This window comes from Tyto alba, unplaced genomic scaffold, assembly GCF_018691265.1.
Source record: "Tyto alba isolate M040663 unplaced genomic scaffold, T.alba_DEE_v4.0 Super-Scaffold_48, whole genome shotgun sequence".
In the NCBI taxonomy this organism is placed as follows: domain Eukaryota; kingdom Metazoa; phylum Chordata; class Aves; order Strigiformes; family Tytonidae; genus Tyto; species Tyto alba.
In genome coordinates, this window is record NW_024881324.1 from 27,505,856 (window position 1) to 27,532,165 (window position 26,310).

A 26,310-nucleotide genomic window follows, 5' to 3' on the forward strand; every position below is an offset into this window, starting at 1 on the left:
TCTGGCAGGACAAAGAGAACAGGAATGTGGTCTGGATTTGAGACTGGGGAGGTTAGGGGGATCGTGGAAGCAGGAGGCGACGGGCAAATTGGAGGGGCAGAGACTTTGTGTCTGCTGAGAGAACCCGCGAAAGGTGGGCGGGGTGGGGCAGAAGGAAGGAAGTTTTACAGCGGGCGTAAGAAGCTTGAGTTCAGTCATTTACAAGAAATGCGTACTTTAAGTACGCTTGATTTTCTGTTATTCCCATTAATAATAAATAAATTACTCAGAGCCCTGCCTCATTACCTCCAAGCCATAATAGTTGTTTAAAGAATGAAGGCCAAATAAGCAGGTGGTGAACTTTCTGGAGAATGTCAAGAGGTTTCTGGTCTTGGGATTTGTTTTATTACGGATGATTTAAAGTGGAGAGGAGCTCGGGGAGCTGGCAGAGCTTCTTGATGAGGCTAGAGCTACTTATTTCTTGGCCTCTGCAGCTCTCCTTGTAAGGAAAGGAAAGGACAGGCAAGCTTCTGGACTGGGCTGGGTTGGGTAGTAGAAGGACGGCAGCTGCCTTGTTTGTGATCTAAAGAGACCTCCAGAACACAGGATCTTGGAAGGGAAATGTAGTTTTGAGGTTGGTTTTATCTCTTTTTTTTTTTTTTTTTTTTTTTTTTTTTCCTTCTTTCATTCCTCTCCCTGGAAGCAAAGATGAGCTCTGAACTGCAGATGGAGATCTGACGCTTTTTCATGTTTCCAAAGGGGAACCAAATGTGGTGTGGTAAGACTTAAAAGGAGCATCTTTTAGCTTGTGGTTGCTGATTTAATCATGTTGGGCAAAGTCGTAACTCCATCTTTTTTTTTTATAGAGGATCAGATTGCATTAGCTAACCCTGGCTAAATAATTGTTTTTATTTTTTTCCTTGGCAGGAAGAATGACGTTTTATTTTCCTACATCTTCCTGGGTCCCTATTTTAGAAAGTATATGGTTCTTACTGTCTAAATACTGTCTAATTATCAGAATGTCTATATTTTTTCAATGGATTATCTAGATAAACTGTATTATTAATTTATATAACAAATATTTTTAATTTTAAATTTTAGTCAAAATTAGGGATTAGCTACTATAAATACATATTCTTTTTTTTCCCGGTTATGATGTCCACGTACTCTTAGTTCCACATTACTAAAGCCAGTGGTGTACATAGCTGCGATATAAATGCATTCTGTGTGCTAAGGACCACATGCAATGTCTTTTTCATTAAAGTGCAATACTGAGTATTGTAACAGACCTATCTGTCTTAATCCTTTCATTTTACCGGGAAGCATGAAATAGTGTCAGCTGATGCCATCTTTTTGTTGTTGAACTAGTACTTTTCTCTGCATATGTTGCATCCAGTCTGACTCTGGTGTACTCCATTTAGATTATTACAGGCTTCTGGTGGCAAAGACTGTTAGATATGTTACATCCATGACTGTCCTTAGCCTTAACATCTGGATGTTTGTACTAGATATACATGAAAAAAAGAACATTCCAACTGCATTCTAATCTTGGTAGCAGGTGGACCAGCAATTTCACAGGGGCACTGGGCTGGGATTGACTTGGCTTTTTGATTTAACTTTTTTTTTTTTTTTTTTTTTAAGTAACAGATTTGTCTCTTTCTATAAGGTTTAAATGTTAGAGAGTGGCTTTTTTTCTTGTTTCCCCATTTGACTAAGGTTTTTAATGCAGTAGTTTGTCCTTCTGGTATACTAAAAACCACAGGAGAGGCACCTTCCTGGCCTCTAGTTCAACCTGGTGGACTATATATGTGCTTGGCATCCAAGGCTCAGACTGCTTGGTTATTTTCTTGCTCCTATACATAACTTCAAATCTGGAACTAAAATGTGACGCCGGTACTACCTTTAAGCTCTACTATTGTAAGAAGCGTTAATAATTATTTTCATTGCCTCTGAAATGCATGCTAAAGGACAAAATTAGGAGCCATGTAGAAAGGGTTAATGAATGCCCAGTGTTGATCCGGGGCTGTAGCTACATGGAGTGCTGCTGGCTTTGCAGATCTGCCAACATACCTTTGCACATAGAAGGACTATGGCTGGAGTTACAGATTTTGGAAAAGCAGCCCGTAGCGGGCAGGCCTTCTCTGCCTTGCACCGAGCTGCTGTCTTCTAGTGCTCAGCTTCTACCACGGGCCTCACGGAAGAATAGCAAGAAGCAGGGCAGATGTTCGTGCTCAGATTTTTGCGATGGGTATAGTTAGCATATCGTTTTTGCTGGGGTACTTCTAACTGCTAGAATGAGGGGGTTTTGTAAGACAAATGGAAGAATATTTTTTTGCTTACTATATTTGTTAGATGAGTTTTCTGGTTTATGATTTGTTTGTCTTTTCCTTGCTTGTCTGCCTCAAGACAAATGGCACTTTCAGTGATTTCCTGGTTAAGGCGTACAACAGGAATATAGCCATCAGGAGAAGACCATTCTAGCCTCTCTTGCAACAGTGGTAGGCTAGGATAGAGGGAGAATTTGATCCAAAGTAAGTACAAATATATAAAGAATGACTTTAAGCCATCAAGTAATGTACAATAATGTACACTAAGTACAACTGTGTAAAGAATGACTTTACCAATACGTAGATAGTCACTTGCATTTGTATGGGTTTAACCACTATGTACCAGAAACAGAACCACTATAGTTGTGGTGGAGCTGCAGGCACTGCAGCTTGAAGTGCACGGGGCAGTTTTTTGAGGTGTAGCATGGGTTTCTCTCCACTACAGTGACAACTGGACGAGTCCTGAGGCCTGAGCTAGGGGTGTGTTTGCAGCTGTGTTTTCAGAAACTCATCTGAGGAAAAAACCTCTATCTGATATCTTATATTGTCACTTGCATGTTTGTAACTATAGCTGCTTTCTTCCTGGTTTTCGTTTTTGTTTTTTTTTTTTTTTTTTTTTTTTTTGTTTTTTTTTTTTTTTTTTTTTTTTAACCTTATTGATCAAAATTATTTAAGATATGGGGATATTGTACATGGATGCTGAACAGCACATGCCTTGAATAAGTCCTAGAAAGATAAGTTATGTTGTTGACAAACTAAGCCTCAGCCCCTTTTGGATAAGCAGGGGAGAATTGTGATTGGTTTCAGAAGTAGTAAAGCTGTTCTGTGGCTAAATGGTCACGATGATGTCCTCTCTTTTTTGTTGGAAACTGTGGAATAGTGTTTGCACATATTTCCTTTCTTCGCTCAAGCTGCAGTGCCTTTTTCCTTTCATCTGCAGTGAGTCAATGATTTATCACTAAGGGTGTGTTTAAGGCATTTCTGTGAGGAGAGAATACAGTGGAAGAGATAGAAGAGACTGGTGGTTGGAAATGTAAGAAAAAAGTATAGACAAAAGTCAATCGTAAAAGATGTAACAGGTGCTGGCATGCCATTTTTCTTCTCTTTTATTTCCAACAGAGAGTAATGCTTGGTTTCCCTGAAGTTGTTCTGAGTGAATTTATTATTCATGGATATATTTATATTAAAAGGGGGATTTATAAATGAGCACTTAACAATCACACTGAATTGGTACCCATGGTGCACAGAAATTACTGAAGAAAATCTTGTTTTTCTCAGTCCTAGTTTTAAAATAGGTCGGGACAATAGAGTCCCGAAGCATCACAGCAGAGTGTTTTCAAGCGCACCAGACTGTGTCCTTAAAGAGTGGCTGTTGCAGAAAAATCCCGGAACGGGGTGAGCTGAATGGGTGACCAGGTGGATCTCCTCTTGCCAGGCGTGACACCTCCTTTAGTAGGTTCCCCTGGGGTTAACGAGGCAGCAGGAGGGATGCAGTGGCATCACCATGGCACATCAGTGCAGAGGCTTCTGACTTGTCTTGCTGTCTTTGGAGAGGATTGTGATGTAACCTGAGTATCACACAAACAGATCTAAGTTGGGCTAAGATCATTACGCAGCCTCAGAAGAATGAGGATTTTTGTATCATCCTTAGATTAGATGCATTGAATTATAAAATAACTTTAGCATGCGATCGTATAGTTCAATTTTCTTATGATAAGATTAGTGAATTTGTTGTACTGATGCCACCCGGAGACTTCTGATAATATTGCAAATCTGACAGTTTTCAACTGTGGTGGTATTACTTTTTTTTTTTTTTTTTTTTTTTTTGCTAACAGAATTTCTTCAAGGTACTACTGCACATATGTTTAACTTGGTGTTCTCTATTTTTCAAAAGGATACCATGGCATGAAGTGTCACATAAGGATACCATGAGTACTAATGAAGTTTTAATATCTATGTTAATTTTTAAATGAAATTAAGAGGTCTTTGTTGCTTTTTAACTTTATTAATTACCATTAAAGATCACTTCTGAATTCAGTTCTGAATATACCACCCTATACCTTATTAGTCATTTCTCAAGTTATTTTACTGTTTACTGTAGCATTACTTTGAAGAACTGAATAATGAAACTTAGGTTAGAGGGAACTTTACTATTTCATTTGCAAAGAACTGTAGAGCTCAGTCCTTGGCAAGTCCTTGGACAGTGTAAACCAAAGGAGCTATGGCCCGTCAGGCAGATACTAAATTTAAAGTGAAACCGGGACAGATTTCTGGGCTTTCATTTTGTGTATGAGTATCTAACGTTCTCCTGCCCAGCTTTGTTAACCTCCTGTGTCTTTAAAGCCCTTTAGGAGACTCCCGTGACCTTTCCAAGGACCTGAGGGGACTTTGGTGTGTTTGCTTTGCCATGAGTTTATGAGCCATGGCAAACTTTGTTTCCTATTAAATCTAAGCTATGAAACCCACCCAAAACCTGAAACCCCCCGGAAAGCCCACAGCATGTCATTCACAGTATGTCAAAGAGATCTCTAGCTTCCTCAGAATTCAACTGTTTCAGTGTCCATCTTTTAGTTCCATGGGAAAATACGCATTTTCTTTCAGGAATGTTTTTGAGTTATAGGGCCTGCAGATTTCAGTCCTGTAATAGCAACTGGAAAAAAAAAAATAATAATAAAAAAAAAAATCTCTTTTTTGCTAAGGGTAAGTATGTCTTGAATGTACCGAAAGGACCCAGGGTGTGTTGGAGACCAACTGTTGTCATGAGTGTATGTATACCATGAGATAGTTTTCCATGGGCAGCTTTAAGTCTGAGAGCAATGTCTGCAGAATGGCAAACATTGCATACTTAGTTTTAAATGGAGAAAAAAAAAAAAAAAAAAAAACAGGTTGAAGGTGCGTCTGAAAATGTGTTTTCAGTCTGAGGAGGAAGAAGAGAGAAGTCAGTAAAGGGCTAGGTATTTCACTGTGCTGCAGATGAACCCAGGGCAGGGGAAAGGGAGGGGGATGCTGGAAAGGGGAAGGTTACAGTTGGAAAGGGAGTGGATCTTGCCGTTTGTCACCTGTGGCCAGCAGACAGTACGCGTAGGTTAGGGGTCAGCAGGCTAGCGTAATTAACTTACACATTTATTTATGGTCCTGTCGTAGTATACAAAATCCACAGCTGTGTTATTTTTTAAAGTTTGTCATGTTGCACCTACGTGCAAACCATTAATAAAGTGAAATTATTACTACTTACTACTTTACCATGAGTTTTTCGGAAAAATAATTTCTAGACCTTTAATAGCTTGTTAGGCGTTTTTGACTCTAAGGAGATAACTTGTAACAGAACTGAAAGGTCGTCTTTCACCTAAGGCTTTTCAGCTAGATTTTGCTGCTTAGATGAAAATAAATCTAATTATTCTGTTGATTTAGTTACATAAATTTTCTGGGGTGTAACTCAAAGCAGAATTTCACCAATCAGCTTTTACTTTTACAGTTTACATTGGTTGTATTTGCTCTCTGTTGCTGTTGGTTTGTATTTCATTTTCCCTTACGTATCAAGAAGTTGTAGCTTTATCCTGGCATGTGGTGCCATTGTCACACACGTGAGATGCAGTTTCAGAGTGTTTGCTGAAAAAAAAAAAAAACAAAAAAAAACAACAAACAGCTCTAGCTGCCATTTGTTCTTCCTGACCTTATTCCCTCAAGCAAGAACACTACAAGCAAGAATCAGAGAGATTTCTTAGCAAGTCCTCATTCTCTTGTTTTCTAGCCCGGGCTTGCCTTGCCCTGCCTGGTCCCTGCCCCCTTGCTCCAAGCCTGGAAACGGTCTCAGTAACCTGCTTGCTGTACCTTGAAGCTCTGTTGCGCCTTGCTGAGACAGCGGGACAAGCGGAAGAGAAATGTGTCCCCGAACCTCAGCCTTCCCTGTAGTCTTCTGGCACGGCGACACCTCTGTGTGCTGAAGTGTTCCTGGCCTACCCGCGCTCCAGGGAGCTCCTGCTTTCCTCGTTTTACAGCCCGAGGCTCTCATGTGTCTTACCGCTTGTGGAGCTGCAGTAATCCCGGCCTCTCTCTGAGAGGCTGCTGCTGCTTTACCTGCGTGCGGGTCCGCTGCTGAGCCAGCGGCGTTTCCAGCTCTGCATGTTTGCACACAGCAGTACCAGCTCGAGCGTCGACACACTGATAGCCTGAGTTGCACTTTGGCAGCTTAGGAGTAGTCTTGTGGGGGGATTCTGCCAGACGGTACCTCAGAGGCAGAAACCTCTGCGTGCAAGCAGAGGCAGAGAGAGCCCACGGAGCGTGCGGCTGCCGTCTCGAAGAGTGCAAATTCCTCGTATGCTCGAGGCAGCATTTCCCACGCCTTCTGCAGCCAGACGGAAGAGGAACGTGTCAGCCAAGACGCTAAACCCATGCCCTCGTTTGTCCTTCCAGCCCCTCTGCTTGCTGGCTTGGGTGGTCTCCAGCCTCAGTACTCTAGTTGCTCTTTAAAGACCTTTTTTTTTTTTTCTCCGCTGGACATTTGTAGTACTTTATAAAATGGTTTTACATCCATTTCTGTCCCAGTCACAGCGCCTGATGCAAGGAAAAGTAGCCTCTCTGCATCTCGCCGAACTGAGAGCTGTTTCTGGCTGAGAGTGTGTGTGTGTGTGTGTGTGCGTGTGTACTTTTACTGTGAAGATCATGTGTGTACTCTCTGTCCGTGCAGGAAATGTCTGAGGGAATTACACTGACTGACAAACAGACAAACATAATTTTATTTATCTTTATTTTTCGTCTCTTTTTTTTTTTTTTTGGTCTTTTTTTTCCAATAAGTGACTTTCTTCAAGACTTACATCTGGATTTCCTTATCTTCACATCCTACCCAATTTCTCAACTTTGCAATTGATTGTTTCATACCAAATGCATGACTGAAAAGTTAAGGTTTCAAAATCAAGTACGAAAAAGTTAAGAAATGCCTCTTTTCATCTTGCATGTGTACCCTTATTTATATATAAAAATAGGTAAATAAATATGTATAAGGCTACACAGGCCTATAACATATATGTGTGTGTGTGTGTATTTGTGTGAATTTCTTTTTCATCCTATGGAATCCTGCTAGGTTCTATGCACAGTATCTGCAGTAGTAGCTGATGGCAGCTGTAATCACAGTTATCTCATATGTAGCCCCATCCCCTTTCCCACGCAATATTCAGACCCTGATTTGAGAACCTATCCAGCGCAGGTGGAATCAACAGGGAGTTTTATCTGCAGGTTCTGCAGAACATACACAGAATGGCATTCCAGGTCTGAAATTGCCCAGGTGCATACAGGCTGTCATTAAAAATGCAGAAGTTCATTTTCTGACACCCAAGTGATTCTACTGCACGGTTCCATCTGTTTTTCCAAAGTATATGATGCTACAGCTTCTGCACAGTGTGTTTAATGGTTCTCTGCAATGGCTGAACATGTTTTGACACAGAATAACATTTTTCTCTTGGGCCTTCTCCTTAGGAATGGATGACCTACTTGTGATAAAACTTTAATATTTAAATTAAGAACAAATCATCCTGAAACAGGCACCGGACATGGATTATTTCAAACCAGACATTTGCGAAAGGAACAATATGCTCATGAGCGAGGAAAGGAGCTTAGACTGGGTGTGACAACCTGAGCTGCAACTGGTGATACCAGTCTCAAAAATGACACTGCCATGGCACTCTCGGAGGGGTTGGTGCATTGTGGGTCTGTATTCTAAATGGTCATGACCATGTGCTGACCTGTGGTCTTTTATTGACTGTTTCACATCTGTAGTCTTCAAATAAACAGCTCCACAGCCCATTGTGCTGTACGTGCATAGCCCTCTCCCACCTTTCACATACCTTCCAGATGACTGCTTTGTGACTACATTTTTTTTAAAAAAAAAAAAAAGCTTCAGTATCCTGAAAATTGGGAGAGAAATTCTAGAGGATGAGGCTTTTGTAAAACTGCACTTTTTTAAAAGAACCATTTATATCATTATAGCAATTTCATGTATTCTGTGTGTCTCTGTAAACAAAAAAAAAAAAAAAAAAAAAAAAGAGCAGAAAAAAGACTTGCTGTGTTCCCAGAACAATGTTTGTGTTCATGTAGCCATACTGTTGTGTATCCAGCTAGTGATACGAATTCAAAAATAACTACTAGTAATGCAAATATTTAAAGATTTGGTGTGCTGTTATTTATATGTGTTTAGTTTTGAAAGTAGGAATAGATTCCCATTCTGAATACAAGTAATGCTCCGTGCTGATTTTCAGCAACTCGCCCACTTGTCTGCCCTGTTTTATGTAGCACTAAGGTGTTAGGGGAAAGGCAGGTTAAAAAACCCAAGTGTCCACCTAAATGTCAAGCATTTTCCCCTTTTCACCCCTCATGTCTCAATCTTTTTACTGTGAAAATGACAAAAAGTCAAATTTGCTTGTTTTTCTCATTGTTTTCCACTCGGTCAGATCCTTTTTTAAAGAACAAAGGAAAAAAAACCCAAACAACTAGTCCTCAGCAGCTTCTGAGGCATGGCAGATTAATCTGACTTCACCTGAGTATGTCCCAGTGAATTGCCATCGTACTGTGGTGTTTTCTGCTTTACCGAAGGAGGAAAACCACATCTGGCATATAAATCAGACCAGAATTTGAATACTTCATTCAAGTGTGTATTGGGTGACTGCGCTATATATTTTACAGGGCTGTACTGTAAATTACATGGTATGGTGGTAAAAGTCTCCTCTGTTTCCTTAGAGGACCGTACGGAGAAAACCTGCAGCCCCACAATATCCGCAAATGCAATGTTGGCTACCTGGTGTGCTACAACTCTGGCATTTACAGTAACAGTTGTATTTCTTGGTTGTTTTCAGAAATTGCCCCTTGGTTACATGTGTTCAGAGCAGAAGATGCTGTGGACTTCTCGCAGTTAACATTTGACCCAGGACAAAAAGAGCTTATTGCTGGAGCAAGGTGAGAAATCTGTTTTCTTTTAATGTTGTATCAGACTGGGTTTTGTTCTTTGTTGATAAGTAATATTGAGCCAAATTCTAACATCATCTTGCTCTTGTGTGACTCCCTTGCCATCCAGACCCACTCAACTGAACATCCTGTATGTGTTTATTTCTATTATTCCTGACCAAAGTTAAGAAATGGACTGTCTGGTATGAAGGATCATAATAACTTACACTATTGGACTTTTTAAGAGGTCTGTCCTGGAGTACTCAGACTTTGGATGCATACTCAAACAGGCAGATGCCGTTTGACAATGTGACAAAAGTTACCATAGCATAAGACCTATGATGATCTCAAATTTGGCTACACAGTATGGTTCTTTGTGCTTGGATGATTCTAATAATTATTCAGGACAAAGCCAGGAACAATCTGTTAAAGACTGCAGAATTAGTGGTAAAATTGGTGATAATCATAGTTTTTGCACAGCAGGGCAGTACTTTGCAAACTGTGATCAACGGTGACACTGTCATAGGTGTCAACATTGAAGCAGTGACAGTCCTTGAACACCATTTTTTCGTCTCTTAGCATATGAAGTATAGTAAAACACTTTGGTTGGCAAAAAAATTTTAACTACCTCATCTTATTATTTAAATCTGACTCCGGCATATATTTTACTCTTGAATTAATCGAGTTATAGTCACTTAATTTTTCTGTTAAATTTAGCATTGGAATATACTTCTGTTTCCCTATTTGTTTCTTAGTTGAATATGAGGTTCAAAATACAGAGTCATAAAATGCCCTGCAAGAAAATTTTTTTCTTAGGTGCCAATGGAAGTTGCTTATCTACAGGGGCAAAACTTTCAGGCTGTGGAGATATTATATGTGTCTCTGGCCCACCTGAAGTGGGATATCCCGTGCACTCATGTTGATTTTTCTATTCTGTAAGCTGCCAAATGAAATGAGGCATGAGGCTGTCAACTGGTGCTGTTCTGTAGACAGCCAGAGTAAGAGCCCCTCCTCAGTCCCATGGAATTGTGTGTTGGATTAATGCATACTGTATAGACCTCAATAACCGATGGAAATTTTTTTTTTTTTTTTTTTTCCCTCCTCTCTTCTCTTTTTCTCTGTACTGTTCATCTGGGCTCCAAGTCTCAGCAAAGAATTTGCTCATTTAAACTTGTGCTTTTGATGAAGCCTTTTGAATCACTGTGGGATAAGCTTTGGATGATTTTGTTGAATAGTCAGTGACTACAAAAATTGCCAGCTGCCAATCCTACATTTTGTGAAAGACCCAATACAGTAAAAGCCATAAGATTCATTTGGTTTCTCTATACATTAGTGCTGCTTCAGAGTTGCCTGTTTCTTGTTCTGGCTGAAATTGCAAAATTAAACATATTCACTGTTTTTAAAATCACAACAGAAATCTTTGTTTTCCACAGCCCAGTATAGCTGCCTGTTATTCTTTCACAGAATTTACTGTATTTTTCCTTTCCTTATTCTGCATTTCCATTCTAAATTCTCTGCTTTTCCACAGTGCTGTCATGTTTGGCTGTGGAGACCTCACTTTAGAATGACTGCACGTGCCTGCAGGTTTCTCCACTTGGACATATTACTGATATTAGCATGTCCTTTTCGCTACACATTTTTCTCTTCGGGAAGTGTTGTGCCAGACTATGTGGTGAAAGTCACTGTATGTCACGGAGTCATAGACTCAGAGACTAGCAACCAGCTGTCAGGGGGCTGCGGTCCCAGAAGTGCAAGTGTTGATCTGACTGATTATGCATCTTTCCACATAGTCCCCGCAGCCTGTTGGAGTCTCAACTGGATGAACTTATGTTGTTGGTTTGGTTTTTTGTTTGTTTTTTTGTGTTTTTTTTTTTTGTTTGTTTTTTGTTTTTTTTTTTTTTTAGTGCACTGTTTGTGGTCACCTTTCACCCAGGGCCATCTGAGCAGAGCATTAATATTGCCATACTTGTGCTATGGCCTGTGGATAAAATTTTAGTACAAGTTTCTTGCACATCTGCTTCACGGGGTTCACATATCTGAAGAGCCATTAGAAGAATTAATTTTCTATCCTAAGCCATAAATGTGCTCTCATAAAAACAGCGAAGAGAATGCACTGTTAATTCCTCCTCCCTGGTGAAATATCTTTTGATATACAGTTATTTCTCTTAGAATATTCAAACAATATTTTTTTATTATCTTCTTGTACTAACGCTTCAGTACTGAAAAAATAATAACTATGTGCAATGTGATTTCATTAAGATCTGAACAGTTAATAGTTCCTGATCAGTTGTGACAATGATAGTACTTAGCCTTCTAATGTGGTCTTCTCGTCTCTACCCAGTCATTGGTAGAGAAGGGAAATGTGCAACGTGACGCATGGCAAAGCTACAAATAAACTTAGATTGCTCCGTTTACACTGCCAAGAGAAGTACTCCCATTATGATTGACTTGTCCAGCATCCAACCAAAACCAGGGGGTGATGCTTGCACCTCTAGGCTTCTGCTTTGGTAAGGCGGTGTTCTAAACCAGAGGAATGATTTTCACAGCCAGGAACAGTGTCTTGGCTCAGCTCAAGTTTCTAATTGACTTTTTTTACCTTAGTGGAGTTTAGTGAACTCTTCACCCAAACTTCTCCGTCTTAGAAACCAAACCAAACAGTGTTGTGAAAATTTGACACTACTGGAAATTCTTAAGTCCCTTTTCCATCAGTGACACTCACTGCGGGTGATTCTCTTCCAGTTTTTAGGTTCTACAGCCTTTGAAGAGGTTCACGACTTGTTTGTCTTAATAAGGAAGGTAGCGAATATCCCAGCTGGGGTCTAGAGTGAATTGCTGTTACGAGCTGCTAGTGTCGTGCAGCTACATAAAAAGACAGATGTGATCCCATGATGCCACAAAAGGTGTCTCCTGTAATGGCAGAGAACTATTGATATCATTGCACGAGGTCCTTGGGAGACTTTAAACTGTAGTAGTGTGTATTATTCTGCTTGTATATGCTTAAACAAGGTTAACTGAAATTAGATGTAGGGAAGGAAAATGCTAAAAGGCAAATGAAGAGGGTTGGAACTGCAGTGCAGGACAACAAAGGCTGAGCACGTGCACAGGACCTGCCCATAGATCCATCAGCAGGCAGCTCTAGGGAAGGAAATAACTGTGTAAACTACACAGTAGTGTTGGCAGAAAACAGGATCGGTTTAAGTTGGCCATGGGTAATTTAGTTGAGAAACAACGAGTTTTGTCACATTTTACCAGTGTGAACAAAACAAGAATAGAAACAGTTTTGAGATTGGGATCTCTAAATACATGAAAGGGACTTTATTCTATAGTATTTGCCATAGTAAGCAGTGACCGGGAAGGTAATAACTAGTCTTATATTGCTAAGATTAGTTTTGACTAATTGAGAAATAACCGTGGTCTTCTGACACCTGCAGGCATCCTGTAGTTGCTATGCAAAAGCAGGCTTTTACAATTTTATCTGCCCCCCGCCCCTGACTTCCGCAGGTTGGTTTCCAGTCTTTGTGAAAAGTCTCTGGTCGATATTTTATCGTGTTCTGCTGAACGTCCCGTTCTCTTCCAGGCCTTGGGTCTATTAGTTCGGAGTTTCCTAACCTTATTACAGTTTCCTTGCACCAACTGCAGCGACCTGTGAGTGTTACTACTCCAGTACTAGCAGATACCTTCACTTTAATCATCCAGTCCCCCCTGGCACTGGTATTTCCCTGGTGCTGAGGGTTTCCCGAGCTGTGTTGCCCCCCTCCTCCCTGCTGCTCATCTCCCACGATCCGCCGTTAGGGAGAGAGGCTGCTGATCCCAGGGAAGTTTGGGTTTGGCCCAGTCTGGCTTGTTTCTGGAGCGCACACCGTCGTGTTGCTCTGAACGCAGTAGCAACAAATAAATTACAGGCCGTCGTCTTGTTCACCTTTCAAATTCCTCACAAATCCAGTAGCTCAGCTGTGGGGGGTCTCTGCATTTCTTGGGTCACATTCACACACATTTCCTACTGTGAAGCCCAGTGCCTTTTGGTAGCGACTGCATTAGTTTCTGAATATTGCTATGCAGTAGGGGTTCAATTACACCTCCTGTGTTAATTGTAAAAGGAGCTAGCACGATTTTCAAGCTTAACAAGGCTCGTACTTGTCTTTGTGTCAGAGTCACTTGACAGTCATTAATGTCTTCCAGTCTAACAGGTCTCCTTAATAACATGTATTGGATCTGAAGCCTAAGTGCTGCAATACTTTTGTTTTAAAACACTGTCATTTGGACTTATGTCAGTCTGCTGTGCAGAAGGAGATATATGTGTACCGTTGGCGAGGGCTTCAGAGGGAGAGAAGCATCTTCTAAAATGACTGATGAGTTAGCCTGGGTCTCAGTAACAACCGACGGTTGCCCTGCTTGCCTGGGACATTTTTACACAAATTGTCCCGGTGGAAAAATTCATTTAGATAGCTTTGAGGAATGGAAGAGTGGGGTGGAGGGGGTGAGGACGGGCAGGGAAAAAGGAAGAGGGAGAAATTTATCTTGCCCGACTTTGATCAAACAGCCCAAAGTGCATAGTGAAGACAAGCGAAGATTACTGTGCAATTTATGAAGCTGAATTAAGGGAAGAAGAATGATTTTTATTACGGCTGCTAGGCTTTAAAATTCATGTTTGAAGAATGTGATAGATTTTTTCAGTGTTATGTCAATTGGTCAGGATTTAATGTAAAAGGAACTATTTTTTGAATAGGTATGTGCTAAATTGTGTGAGATTATACATTTTTGTGAAATGAAACAAAGAAGAAGTAGATTAATGAGAAGCACTCTACAGAGAAAATTCAGTAAGGATGTAAAACGGTTGTTAGTACATTATAAATACTATTGGCTTCTGACACAGGGCAAGGTAGCTATGTTCCCATGAAACTGTATCTTTAAAATTTGCCCCAGGCATTGTTCTTAACATCACATATGACCTGGCAGATAAAAATAGATGAGTTGTCTTGCAATCTGAAACCTTCTAGGGAATGCATCTGTTTTCTTCAAAAAAACCCATATGGCAGGGCAGAATTTACTTTTATAATTAAGTGGCATCAGGGAAGTATTACTCTCAGGGCATTAGCTCCTCAGTAAGCTCAAGGAAACGAGAGACTGCTTCTTTATCTTATTCTGATAAATCCTGGTAAAATATTCAGGTGAATATTTCTCCAGGTGTTACTTAGTGGACTGGCTTAGACTCTAATCAGATATGATAATGATTTCTGTAATTTGAAATGCCAGTAAGCATGGAGATTCATGGATTTCCCCAAGAACAACCTTGCCGACTTTTCCTACGTGGAAATGCTTTGCCGTATGTCCCGCAGCATTTTCTTTGTTTCTCTCTTGGAAAGGTCAGTTGAGGGGGGGAAAAGACCAGCTCAGGGGAAGGATACAGCGGTGTCTGAATTGGCCTAGCAAATTGGGCGTTGTCTTTTTTTTTCTCCTTGTTCCCTGACAATGCGCTAAACACGTAGCCCTAGTTTTTGCTAAGCAGAAATTGTTAAAAGTGTTCCAGCCATTTTGGTAAAGTAGGAGTCAGCAAGAAACATGCCTCAAGCCCAGTAGGTTAGGACAAAAATAATGAGGTTCAAAATCATGAGTTATGTTTTCCTCCTAGTCCTTTCTTTTATCTCTTTTTTTTTTTTTTTTTTTTTTTTTTTTTTTGTGTGTGTGACCTTCTTAAATATTTTTTTTTTCTCAATGGTTTTATTCAGACCATGCAAGAAGAATTCTGTCAGAAGAAACTTGCTTATTTAAAGGAAAAAGTAAACAATCCTCCTCTTCCCAATCCTCTTGTTTTTGAAATTACAAACGGTTAGGAGCCTACCTGGAGTTCATTCTTAAGATGTGGTAATTTATTTTTTAAAACTCAAGTTGGTCTGGTTCAGATATACTTTAAAATGACAGTTACTTCTCAGAAATGGGTGTCAAACCTATTCAGCTTTTTTTTTTTTTTTTTTTTTAATTGGATAATATATATATATTTAGACATATCTTACCTTGCTTTTTACACAGAGCATCCTAATAATGGTGGCTTTCTTCTGTATATTCTCCTGCAATTTAATTAAACAAGTTGTTCTGAGGTGGCTTATTGCTGCCTCAGTCGCTCCTTATCTTTCTGATGAAGGACTGTAACAGTATGCCTTTTCACTTAATTAGATGTGTGTTTGGGAACGTTAATTTGAACCATTACCACTACTTGCCATAATAACAGAAAGGCAAATTAAAGGATTCATTAACGGTGGTTTAAGAATCTCTAATAAATGAATAAATAACTGTACAGGTTTGCTTCTTGCTGTTGTCTACTCCCAGCAGGAGAATCTTGAGAGCTTCTTGTTAATGAGATGCTCTGAGCGCTACATATTGGGAGAATATAGAGGCACCAGGAATTAGTGCTGTGTTCTTTGCAAGTCCCTCTGGGTTTTATTGCTCATTTAACACTTGGTTCAGGGCGATCAATACTGTCTTCCCACTGATTGATCTGATCTAATCTAGGGTATGCTTTAATGTTAAATCTAAGAGAAATTATCATCCTACTGCTGCAGAAAGAGGAAGGTCTTTCTCCACCTGCTCCTCCTCTTTTCTACCTTGCTAATGGGTTCCTAAATATTTCTGAAAACTAATTCTCCGTGCCTCTCTGGCTCATGCTTTGTTCCGCTGTGCGATTTTTCTCCCGCTTTGCGCCAGCTCGGGTAACAGTCGGGTGGCAGAGCAACACTAGCCAGTTGACTCGTGGGTGCCTCCGTAGGGCGCTGAAGTGCGGGGCAGGGAGCTGTCAGCTGGCGGGGGGCTGACACCCCCCAAAGAGAAGCCCCCGAGGGGCACCGCTCGGAGCAGCGGTTTGGCCTGGGCAGGACTCTGCCCTGGCTTTGAAACGCTGGTGCCTTTCCTGAGATACCGCGTGCCCGAGTGGCCGCGCTCATCGTGGGAGGGGGTGCTGGGGGGGGGCCCCCTCTGGCTCGCCCTCCTCCACCCAAGAGCAGGGTTAGGACACCGAGCAGTGCCGCCGGGCGTTACCGCGCGCCTGACCTTCGCCTCCCCGAACCCGCCGGGAGCAGGGTGGCGGTTGGCGGAGCACTGGCACCGGTGCGCGCCCTGCTCCCGAATGGCCCGCGCACCACGAGCTGCCGCCGAAGGGAAGGGCTTCGCTGGATGCCAGCGGCTCTGCTGGAGGGCTACAGCATCATCACAGCGGGGAAACTGGAGGCTGGCTTGGAAAATGCGGGCCATCCAGTTAGCACCACTCCCTCCTTTAAGTACCCGTAGCGTTGATGGGATCATTTACATAATCGTTTTGATAATTTTGTTGTTGCAGTTTCTTTTCTTAATAAAATAAAAAACAAACAAGCAAACAAAAAGTCCAAACTTTGGCTATGTTAGACTCATTACCTTCCTCCCCTGCTACCACTCCCACCCCAACATCCCCCCCCCCCCCCAAAAAAAAAAATTTTATGTGCCAACAAAGTTCATTACTGCAGGAAAAGACGCCACAAAGGTGTGAACTGTCTAAAATTCCTGTTTACTTAAGCCATTACATTCCCATTATTGATTTTTTTTTTTTTTGGAGGAAACATAACATCAGCATTTACATTTAATTTCAAATTAATCTTGAAAAGGAACAGATTAATGTGTTGAACAGTGAAATTGTAACAAGACCACATAGGATTTGCGTGACAGTTTATGTGGGTGGGGGCTGTACAACGTGTGCCATATCTGCCAGAATGTAAAAACTGGGGACACGTCCTTTGAGATATGTGTTGCCACATTAAAAAGTATTAAAGATTTGGTCTATGAAATACGGGGTTAACGTTTGGGTTGAGGTGATATGTCAGGATAAGGTTGAACCCAGCAGCAACTTCCTAAATAAGTAGCTGAGTAAGATCACAAACTAATCTGGACTGGAGCAGAATATTCAGAAAAGCCTTGGCCTGCACCCATCCGAGGCGCGCAGGTGCGAAATATTCTGAGGGCATCTGCGGCTGGGGAGAAGCGTGGGAAGCAGGGACCGAGAGGAGAGGGTGGAAGCGCGCGTTTGAGACGCCGTGGGATGGTGGCACTTCTGGAGGGGGGAGAGCCCCGGGGCTGGAGGGACAGGCCCCCGGGTGTCTCTGCTTCCCCCGCCGAAGCAAGAGGGGCGCAGCAGCGAAGCCGGGCTGCGGTTGGACCCCTCGGCGGGCGCGCTGCCTTCCGGGGGGTCTCCAGTCGCTGCCGGGGCTGCGTGCGGAGGCACGGGGAGGCGAGGGTGGTAAAGGTTGGCTAACCCTGCCGAGCAGCCTTCGGAGAAGAGATCAGATTTTGCAGGACCTTGGAGTGGATTAATTTAATTTATAATGAGATTCTTTCCTAATTGACTCCGATAGCGGTTTCCTGTTTGTCAAGCTCAGTGTCCCACTGGTCAGCCTGTGGTCACCTGAGTCTTCCTTTTGGTCCTTTTGAGTGTTAAGAAAATTCGGTTAGTCTTTCGCTCTTCAAGAACGCCTGTAATTTTAGAAATCATTAAGAAAGAGCAATAAGACCAAAGATCACTTCACCGTAATTTTTAGTTTGTACTGGCATGACTTGCTAGTCTGAAAATATTTCTGTGTATATGCTGTTTTCACATCTTCAGCATTTATCAATAAGATACTTATTTCATTTTTCTCATTTGCTGAGACTTGTATTTCCTGCAAAATGCAGATAAAAAATTACTAATTGACCGTTCTGCTTTTTCATTATTGTAATTTGACTGATTTCTTATAATAGTTCAACTAGGCCACTTTGATTTCCAGTCTAGCACTTCTTTTATTTCCAATCTATCATCCTTAGTGTTTTCACATATTTTTCCTATAGTATCTTAATATAACCAAACGAATGTTCTATATCATAATTTTTTATTTATACTGATTATCTCCTTTCCTCCTATTCTTATTTCTTTTTCTTTTTTTTTTATATTATTTACAGCTGTTGATTTTACCATACTGCAGAACTAGAATTGACTTTTTCCTGGAATTTTCCCATCTTGATTGTGGAATCATGACTTTTTGCTTAATAATTGATTCTTACAGAGCTTATACTTTTTAATTTTCAGTCTTAATATTTTTTCCTTCCAGTAAGTTGATTAAATTTTCTTCTTTCATGAGAAATAGCTTCTTGAAAGTAAGTGCGCAGGAAGGAATCTTTTACTGGTTTATTTCCAGGTGATTTGGCAGCATGTCTGGTCATGCCTTGAGTTTCTGAGTTTGCTGCAGCCCCTGTTTATTGATTTAGGCTTTCAGTCTTTCAATTGCAGATGCATATGTGGGCTTGGGATGGGTTGTGGGGTTTTTTTTTGCTATCTTACTAATTTTTCAAAAGCTTAATCTATAGTACATTTTACTAAGCTGTATGTGCCGCCTTAATGTTCTAATTCACATCCCTATTTAATGCAACAATATTTATTGTTGCATTCATGTCATGTAGCTTGCTGTTTCACAAAGAAAAGGGTAAAGTGCTGGATTTAACAATCATTGCTAGCATGCTATACTTCCGAATCTTCATGGGTTTTCACTTGATTTTTGGCACGGACTTGCTTAGGAGCGTGCAGAAGATGGGTTTATCCCTAGTCGTGCTGAGTGTATTCACTGCAGTAGATCAGAGCACACTGTCGTCAAGAAGGGGACCGGAGCATCCTTTTTGTGGTGCTTCACCCAGTTCCCACGGATGAGAGTCCTTGCCATTGGGTTTGAGCAGGCTCTTGATTAACAGGTTCTAGTTATCGCAGTTCAGCTAGAAAACTTGCTCGGTGCTGTGAATGTAAAGCAAAATGCTTATTGCCTGCTGGCTGGCTGAAGGAATGCAGGGTGCTGCTTCATCTCAGAATTAGTTGTGTTTTCTGCTCATTACAGTGTCCTTCTGCTTGCAGATTTATGTAACATATTTGCTTTCCTCATTCATTAAGCACTGAATGGAAACAAATTTACTAATTACTGCCAGTGTCAAATCAGTTTAATTCCAGCATGTAAAGTTGTATTTGCCTAGCTTTCGTTGCCGTCACTTTTGGACAAGAGACAGGCCTATGGGCTAAGAGCTCTCTGTCTATGCTTCAGAAATGTGCTTGCCCATTTTTATTTCACATCCCTTGTTGCCTTCAAAGAGTAAATGCACTAGAATCAAGTGAAACAGTGGTTGAAAAATGGCAATCCGGGGCATAATCTCAATAACATATTGAAAACAGTACTGTCACGTATCTCGTGAGAAACATAATAGCTCTGCACATGTCATGAAAATTGTCTCTTGAGTTTTTATTTGGACTGCCAGATTTATTAATATCAAATTTCCAGGGTGTTCTTTTTACTACCATTATTTTTTTTCTTTCCTTTTTTTTTTTTTTTTTTTTTTTTCCAGATTTTTCTCTCATGTATCGTTTCTGAATGGGTTCTCACATGTTAGAGATTCATGCCTTAGAAAGTTAAACTGTTGTATTCATAGAGCTAAATGCAGTCCTGCAGGTTTTTCTGAAGTGGGCACATTTAGGTAGGAATAGCTTTGATGGCTCTCCAAGCGGTAGTTTACCACTTATCCCAGTGTTATTGATGGAGTCACAGTCACTCTGTGCTGTCCGTCTGCCCTGTTACCTCTCTGGTGCTAAGGTGTAATTCTTTTACTATGTCTAGCACATTGCTTTTCTTCTTATTCCATTTTCTTTCTGCTGGCTTTATGAAGCTGAAAATAATATCTTAATTGGTTATCGGCAGCCACAGGAAATTGAAAAATATACACTAATTAGCTCTGGCTCTTGGCTCTTTCAGATGAATATAGACGTTTTAGTCTCCCTAACACTTCTAGGGTCAATATTTCCAATTCCACACTGGATATATTAATGGGTAGAAGTGTTGTGCTCTACCGCATAGGATACAAATCTCATTTTCTAGGGAAAAAAGCCACATAATTTTATAGGGAAAAAAAAAACCTAACTTTCAGCCTCTGTTTTCCTTCCTGCTGACACTGTGTTTGTGTATTTATTAATTTAGAGTTTTTACAATTTGGGACAATAGCTTGCTTTTTAATAGGCTGAAATGATGTCAGGATTAAATACCATAAAAAGACATGAATAATTTGACAATTTGTCTTAAGATGCCACACGAGCGATAAACCTCCAGTAGACACCTCAAGAGGAAGTGTGCCTGGAGACGGATGGGACACTCTGCTACGTACTCACCTGCCAGAGTGACACCAGGCTGGCTGCTCGCATATTCTGCAGCAGAGGCTGCGTTTATTTGTGGAGTGAGATGGGGCGTTTATGTGCTACTCCTGGGAGTCTGATACCACTGAGTTAAGAAAACATTTTATGCCTGCTGAGAATGCAGTTTCAGTCTCTCCGGAAGAAGAAAGTTGTTCTGCTCCTGTAAGTGGAAGGCAAGTGTTGCGACCGCGGTGGAGCTGTCGTTTTTTTCAGCTGTGATATTCGCAGGGAAAGAAGCGCAAGCAGCGATGGCTGAAGGAAGCTTAGATGCAGGGACGCGGGGAGCAGGCTAAGTGTTTATGTTCCTTGCTGCTTATTTCTGACAAACACATTTTGCAGTTGTGCACGTATGTTTTTGTCCTTACAGGGCGAGTGTAGCTGGGTTGGAAGGACTGTGTGAATTGCTTCCTGATGTTTCAACTGAAGTCTTTCAAGTCAACTTGCACTTCGCTCGTGGGCGAAGCTTTGTGTAAAGATTGCCCTGCAACATGCTCTTCTCTTTGTTTGCCCCCTTCGGGTCACTTTGTGACTCAAACCCAAGAGTTTTAGTTATTTCTTTGTGGTGATTTATCTGTGCTAATAACAGGTATTCGGTCTTTATTTTACTTTCTGATGAATTCTTGTCCTTAATAGCCTGCCTCTTGCACTTTGAGTAACTCCCTTTAGCAGTATTCCTAGGAAAGACTAATGACCTGATTCCTGCATATCCGCAATTTAAGTAGACCATGTATGTGCCAGAGCCAAAAAGTAAATATACACAGCTGCATCCCAGAGTCTAGTAAATAAAGCTGGCCACGATAGTGGTTGTGTTTCTGAGACACATGCTTTGAAAAAAACTTTTTTTTTTTTTTGGACACAGTTTATTTTTGGTCCTGCCCCCAACCCCTGCCATCTCATTTAAAAAAAATTAATAGGGATGTAAACTACAGGACCCGACCATCTGTGCCTGTTAACAATACATCATTCCGCTTTGGAAAGAATTAGAATTATTTTCTCAAAAAATGTGGCCGAATTTTAATTTGGATTACACTTCCACTAGTTGCATAGATGTAATATTTCAGATAATTGGTGAATACTGCAAATCTTTAAATGTAAAGTTTAAATGTACTCATTTCTTTGTTTTCTGGGTGTTGTTACTTTAAGTGAATTTGTTGAAACCGTAGAAATCAATGTTTGTTATGAATAAATTCAAATTGAAGTAATTCACATTAATATTTCAAAAATTTCTTCCTTTTTATCTATAAAATGTAATCACTCTGTAGTGGCATTGGAAAATCAGAATTGCTTTAAATACGGTAAAAATTAGGCAGAAGAGGGCTGAAGAATATTATATATGTGAAAATGTACTAAGAAACCCCCTGACATAATGAAGAAAGAGGCGTGAGAAGCGACTAAGAAAGAAAGAACAACCTGGGCAGGAGGAATACGGGCGCGGAGCGTGGAAGAGCCGATCGAGGACGCAGCACGAAAGGGAGCCAGCGCTGGGGGGGGGGGGGGGGGGGATGTGCTGCAGTCGGTTCGGCGATGGTGGGGGGGCTTTGCTCATTTTTGAGAGGGTTGAGGGCTGACGCCAGCCGAGGTGGTGTATCGGGAGCGGTGCAGCGAGGCAGCGGGTACCCCCGGGGAGCCGGGAGGGGGACGAGGTGGCGCGGGTCCCTGGCACCGGTGCGCTGAAGGGCGAGCTCGTGGCTGGCGGGGCACGCTCGCCCGGCTGAGGATCCTGACCCACCCTCTCCCAGGGTTCACGCAGGGCCTTCGCGTCACGTCGTGTTGGTGTTTTGCCTGAACTACCCCCCCCCCCCCCAGGTTCGGTAGGTGCGGCGGTGCTGCTGTAGAGAAAAGGCGGAGTGGGCGATGCTTTCGCCGTGAAAGCACGGGCTTCGGAAAAAAAAAACAGGCTTGGTTCATGCGTAGCGTCTGCTGTGCGCCGAAGAAAATCCTCGCGCTTCAAAGAAATTAGGCTGGGTGTGGCTGTAAAAACTCGACGGCTTCTCCAGGCGCTCTCTCCTGCTGGGATCCTCTGCCTCAACCTGTGCGTGCCGCGGCTGGGCCGGCCGCGTGCGGTCCCCATCGCCGTGGAGGGAAACCGACGGCTTTAGCCTGCCCGGTGCTCCTCTGCTCACCTAGGCGTCTAACGCTGGTGGCACAAATCTGCTGGAGCCCCCCAGCGCGCCCTCCCAGTGCCTCCGAAGCAGGACGGGAGCAGACTCGGCTGGAGGTTATTCACACCCCCTGCTGCCCTTTCTTCCCATCCAGACCCCCAGTCAGTCACAGCGAACGTTGGTTTTAGCAGTTGCCTTAGTCCTTAGCCCAAAGGGCTGTATGTTAAGTCAGCCACTGAAATAATTTAGAGTCCTGAGTACCAGACGCCTTTTTCAACTCTTTCCTGTCTTTTATATTAATTAACTCTGTTTTTATTTGAACACTAGTAACATTTTTTTTTAACTTCAGTAACGATTTCTATCTACTATTTTTTTTTAACCCCAGAAACTACCTCTTCAGGTTGCAGCTTGAGGATCTCTCTCTAATACAGGTATGTTTTATGTTTGTTTTCTCAGTTCCTCTGCATGATGTGGGTAAGCAGATGTTTTAAAGCAGATAATTAAGATATTCATAAGCTTCATAACTGCAAGCCTCTTTGCGGCCCCGTAATATATGCCATATTATCCATTTTAATTCCAGATTAGCCTTTATCCCGGGCCCTAGAGACTTGATGTTACCTTACTCTGCTGTAATTTTGTTAGAGTGGATCTATAAAAAAACGGAGCCTAGGAAGGAGGATCACATTCTCTCAGAAAAATGTTTGAACTTATTACTGTGCTGCTTCTGTATTCAGAATGTATTGTTATTATATAGAAAATATATTAAAAATAATGATTAAAAACATTTCATTCACACTTACTAAAGTTAAATTAGGCAAACAAACCAGTAAATTTTCAAGGAAGAAATACAGTGCGAACACAGATATCAAAGTCTCAGTTTTGTATATATGCAGCTATTTATTGTTTAAAACTTGTTAGAGCTTGGAAGGTGAAACAAAGCCTGTTAGAGGCGGTTAGGCTTCACGGAAAGGTAAGTGCGAATCGCTGATCAATTTATTTTACCCTGAACTTCGTGTGACTTCCATATACCAGCAATTTCATCTTTTCTCAGACTGAGTGGTGTTCCTTGTTTAGGTTTGGTCGTTTTTCATTATTTTTAACCTTGGCATAATTTCTAGCCTTTATCATTCTTGTGTTCTTGGCTCTAAGAGTTGTTTCCGTACATTTAATTGAGTTGGCTACTTGATAAGGTGTGGAAATAGAAAATCACAATGAAATAGAAATGTATGGTTTTTCATAATCTTTTCATTTATGCAATTTAAACTTAACTAGCTTTAGACTCAACACCGTGCCTATTATTTTATTAAGTAATGCTATACGGTTGAACGTGGAAACGTAAAATGCATTCAGGTAAAGCTGTCCTTGTAATTTTTTAGAACACCTTGTGTATGCTTCCGTTAGGCTCGCAGACTTTCTTTACCTTCCCAGGCTACTAGAAACAAGACCTGAACTTGGCTTGCAATTACCGAAAATTGCAGTATTAATAAATATTCAGTTTTGTTGCTAGTGCTTAAGTCCGTGATGCACCAAGCCCTTTTCATACCCAGAAATCAGGCTGTCCACTTTCACCCTTTGTGACATACTCAGTATCTTGGCAAATACTTTAGGTTAAGTCCTGAAGGTTCTCGAGAGGCTGCACTCAGAGGTCTCTGATGGTGCTGTTGCAGTTTATTCTGCTAATTGATAGATGGAGGCTCACAGCTTTCTTCTGTTAGCATAAGTATTGGTAGGCTGAATTCACTAATGAGGGAGAAATCTGTAGATTACAGAGGTTTATAATTGTGCTGACTGACTCGAACAAACACACTCCCACCACAGTCAGCAAAAAATACAAAATGAGGACAGAAACCACACGGTTGATGTTATACTAGGTTACTAGGTTTCGGTCTTGTGAACATGCAGAAGTCTTTAAACAGTCTTCTCAAGCTGACTTTTGGTAAAGTTTCTTATTCCGTCTTCAGTGCTGTAGCATCACTGGTTTAGCTCTGTGTCTTCACACCTTTTCCCACAACCCTGTAGGGAGGTTCTATTTCTAAACGAAAACCAAAGTAGGTTTGTTTTTTATTTTTCTTTCACCAGCATATCTTTAGTACCCCTACTCCAAGTATTCAGGTTTTTCCCTTATTTTCAAACCTACCATTATGACCTCTTCATATTTTTCCTTCTCTTCCTCCTCTTCCCCTCTGCTTCCCCTCTGGTTCTAGTAGAGTGCCCCAGGACAGCCCTTTCCCAAAAGATGTGTTTCCATGGGTGTGCAGGTTACGGCAGCTCCACCCCAGCTGTGCGGTGGTGGAAGCCTTTGGTCTGGCACAAGTAAGCCAGGATGTGAGGTGTATGGTTTAGGACTCCCAAACTCCTTACACAACACACTCGGGTTGTCTTGTAATCTGGTATGAAAGTCTGAAGTTCGTCACTGATTTTGTAGTCATAAAATTGGGCTGGGGAGAGTCCTTGGGAGGCCATTTAGCCCCTCCGGGTACCCCAGAGCAGGGCCGTGGGTCAGTGCTGCTGTCCTCACTGGTGGTTACTTCTCTGAGCTCTCCTCACAAGTCTTCAGCCACAAAGATGCACAGCTTTTCTCAGCCTGTGTTGGGAAATGTTAAGACATGAAGACTGTCTCACGCTGGGAAGTGTGAAAGCTTTAGTAACGAAAAAGACAGTAGCCATTCCCGTGGAAACTCAGAATTCAAGTTTACCAGCCACCAACCTGAAACCCACCTTAGAGCCAAGAGCGTTTTTACCAAATGATTCACTGGTATTTACAGACCTTTGAGATAAGTTTTGTTGGAATGACAGAATCCTAGTTGCACTCCCAGTCATCCCAGTGTGTTCTATGGGATTATGTCAGGTATGACTGAAGTGAACTTCAGTTGCTGAAACCTTAGGGTATGTGAAGTTTCTCTCATTACATGTGGTGAAAGAAATATTTTGAATAGGATGAGGGGGATATAAAGTTTATCAAGTTAGCAATTAAAAATTACATTATTTTGAAGATCCGGATCTTTCAAACCTAAAACTCTATTATGGTTGAAAGAGGTTGGAACAAAAGTGAGAAGCAAAGTAAAAGTTATTTGAAATCCTTGCAACACAGAATGATGGAGTTTCAAAGGAGAAATAAAACATCCTGTGGTTTAACTCCTTAATATACTGTATTTGCTAGTTAGCATTTATTTGCCGAGGGACTGAACACTTTGACACTTTATCCATGGCCAGAAGAACTTTTCTTTTAACATTTTTTTCTTCACACAGTTGTTATAATGTAAAAATCCAGTTTAATTCTTCTGCTTATGCTGCTCACTTTGACTTCTTTGCACGAACCAGCCTTTGTAAAAATATGCAGATGTTTCACAAGCCAGTTAACTGTGTTTTTACACCTGGAAGAAAAGTCGTGTGGGGAAATGCTAGCTGTAAAAAGCTCTCAGTGTAGCACAATAACAATATGAAAGAAACAAGACAACTTATACATCTGTTGTTTAATTATTTTAGAGATTTGCTCGATCTCATTCTTTGCTATGGTGTGTCTGGAAGAGACAAATTATTGACTCTTCATCAGACGCATCAGATACTTCCAGCATGGAGGCAAGGATGATTGTTACAATTTATATCCTCCATTTCTACAGTTTTCAATTAGACTTTCATAACTGTTTCTTTTCTTTACATTGTTGCTTCGATTTTTTATTTTTTTTTTTTTAATTTTGATTAATAATTTAAATTTTTTTTTATAGTACTTTTCTAGCTGGAAAACAAAGGAAACGCC

The 26,310-nt window shown here is 41.3% G+C and overlaps 1 protein-coding gene across 7 annotated transcripts in view; it reads left to right on the plus strand.

Moving 5' to 3' along the window:
- The window catches only part of SEMA5A (semaphorin 5A), a 498,071-nt gene that overhangs the window by 278,845 nt on the left and 192,916 nt on the right, over positions 1 to 26,310 (plus strand). For all 7 annotated transcript variants that reach the window (XM_042806859.1, XM_042806857.1, XM_042806861.1 and 4 more), the window contains 2 exons: positions 9,152 to 9,251; positions 22,939 to 22,984. In XM_042806859.1, the coding sequence (XP_042662793.1) occupies positions 9,152 to 9,251; positions 22,939 to 22,984 (146 nt within the window). The remainder of the gene's footprint in view (positions 1 to 9,151; positions 9,252 to 22,938; positions 22,985 to 26,310) is intronic.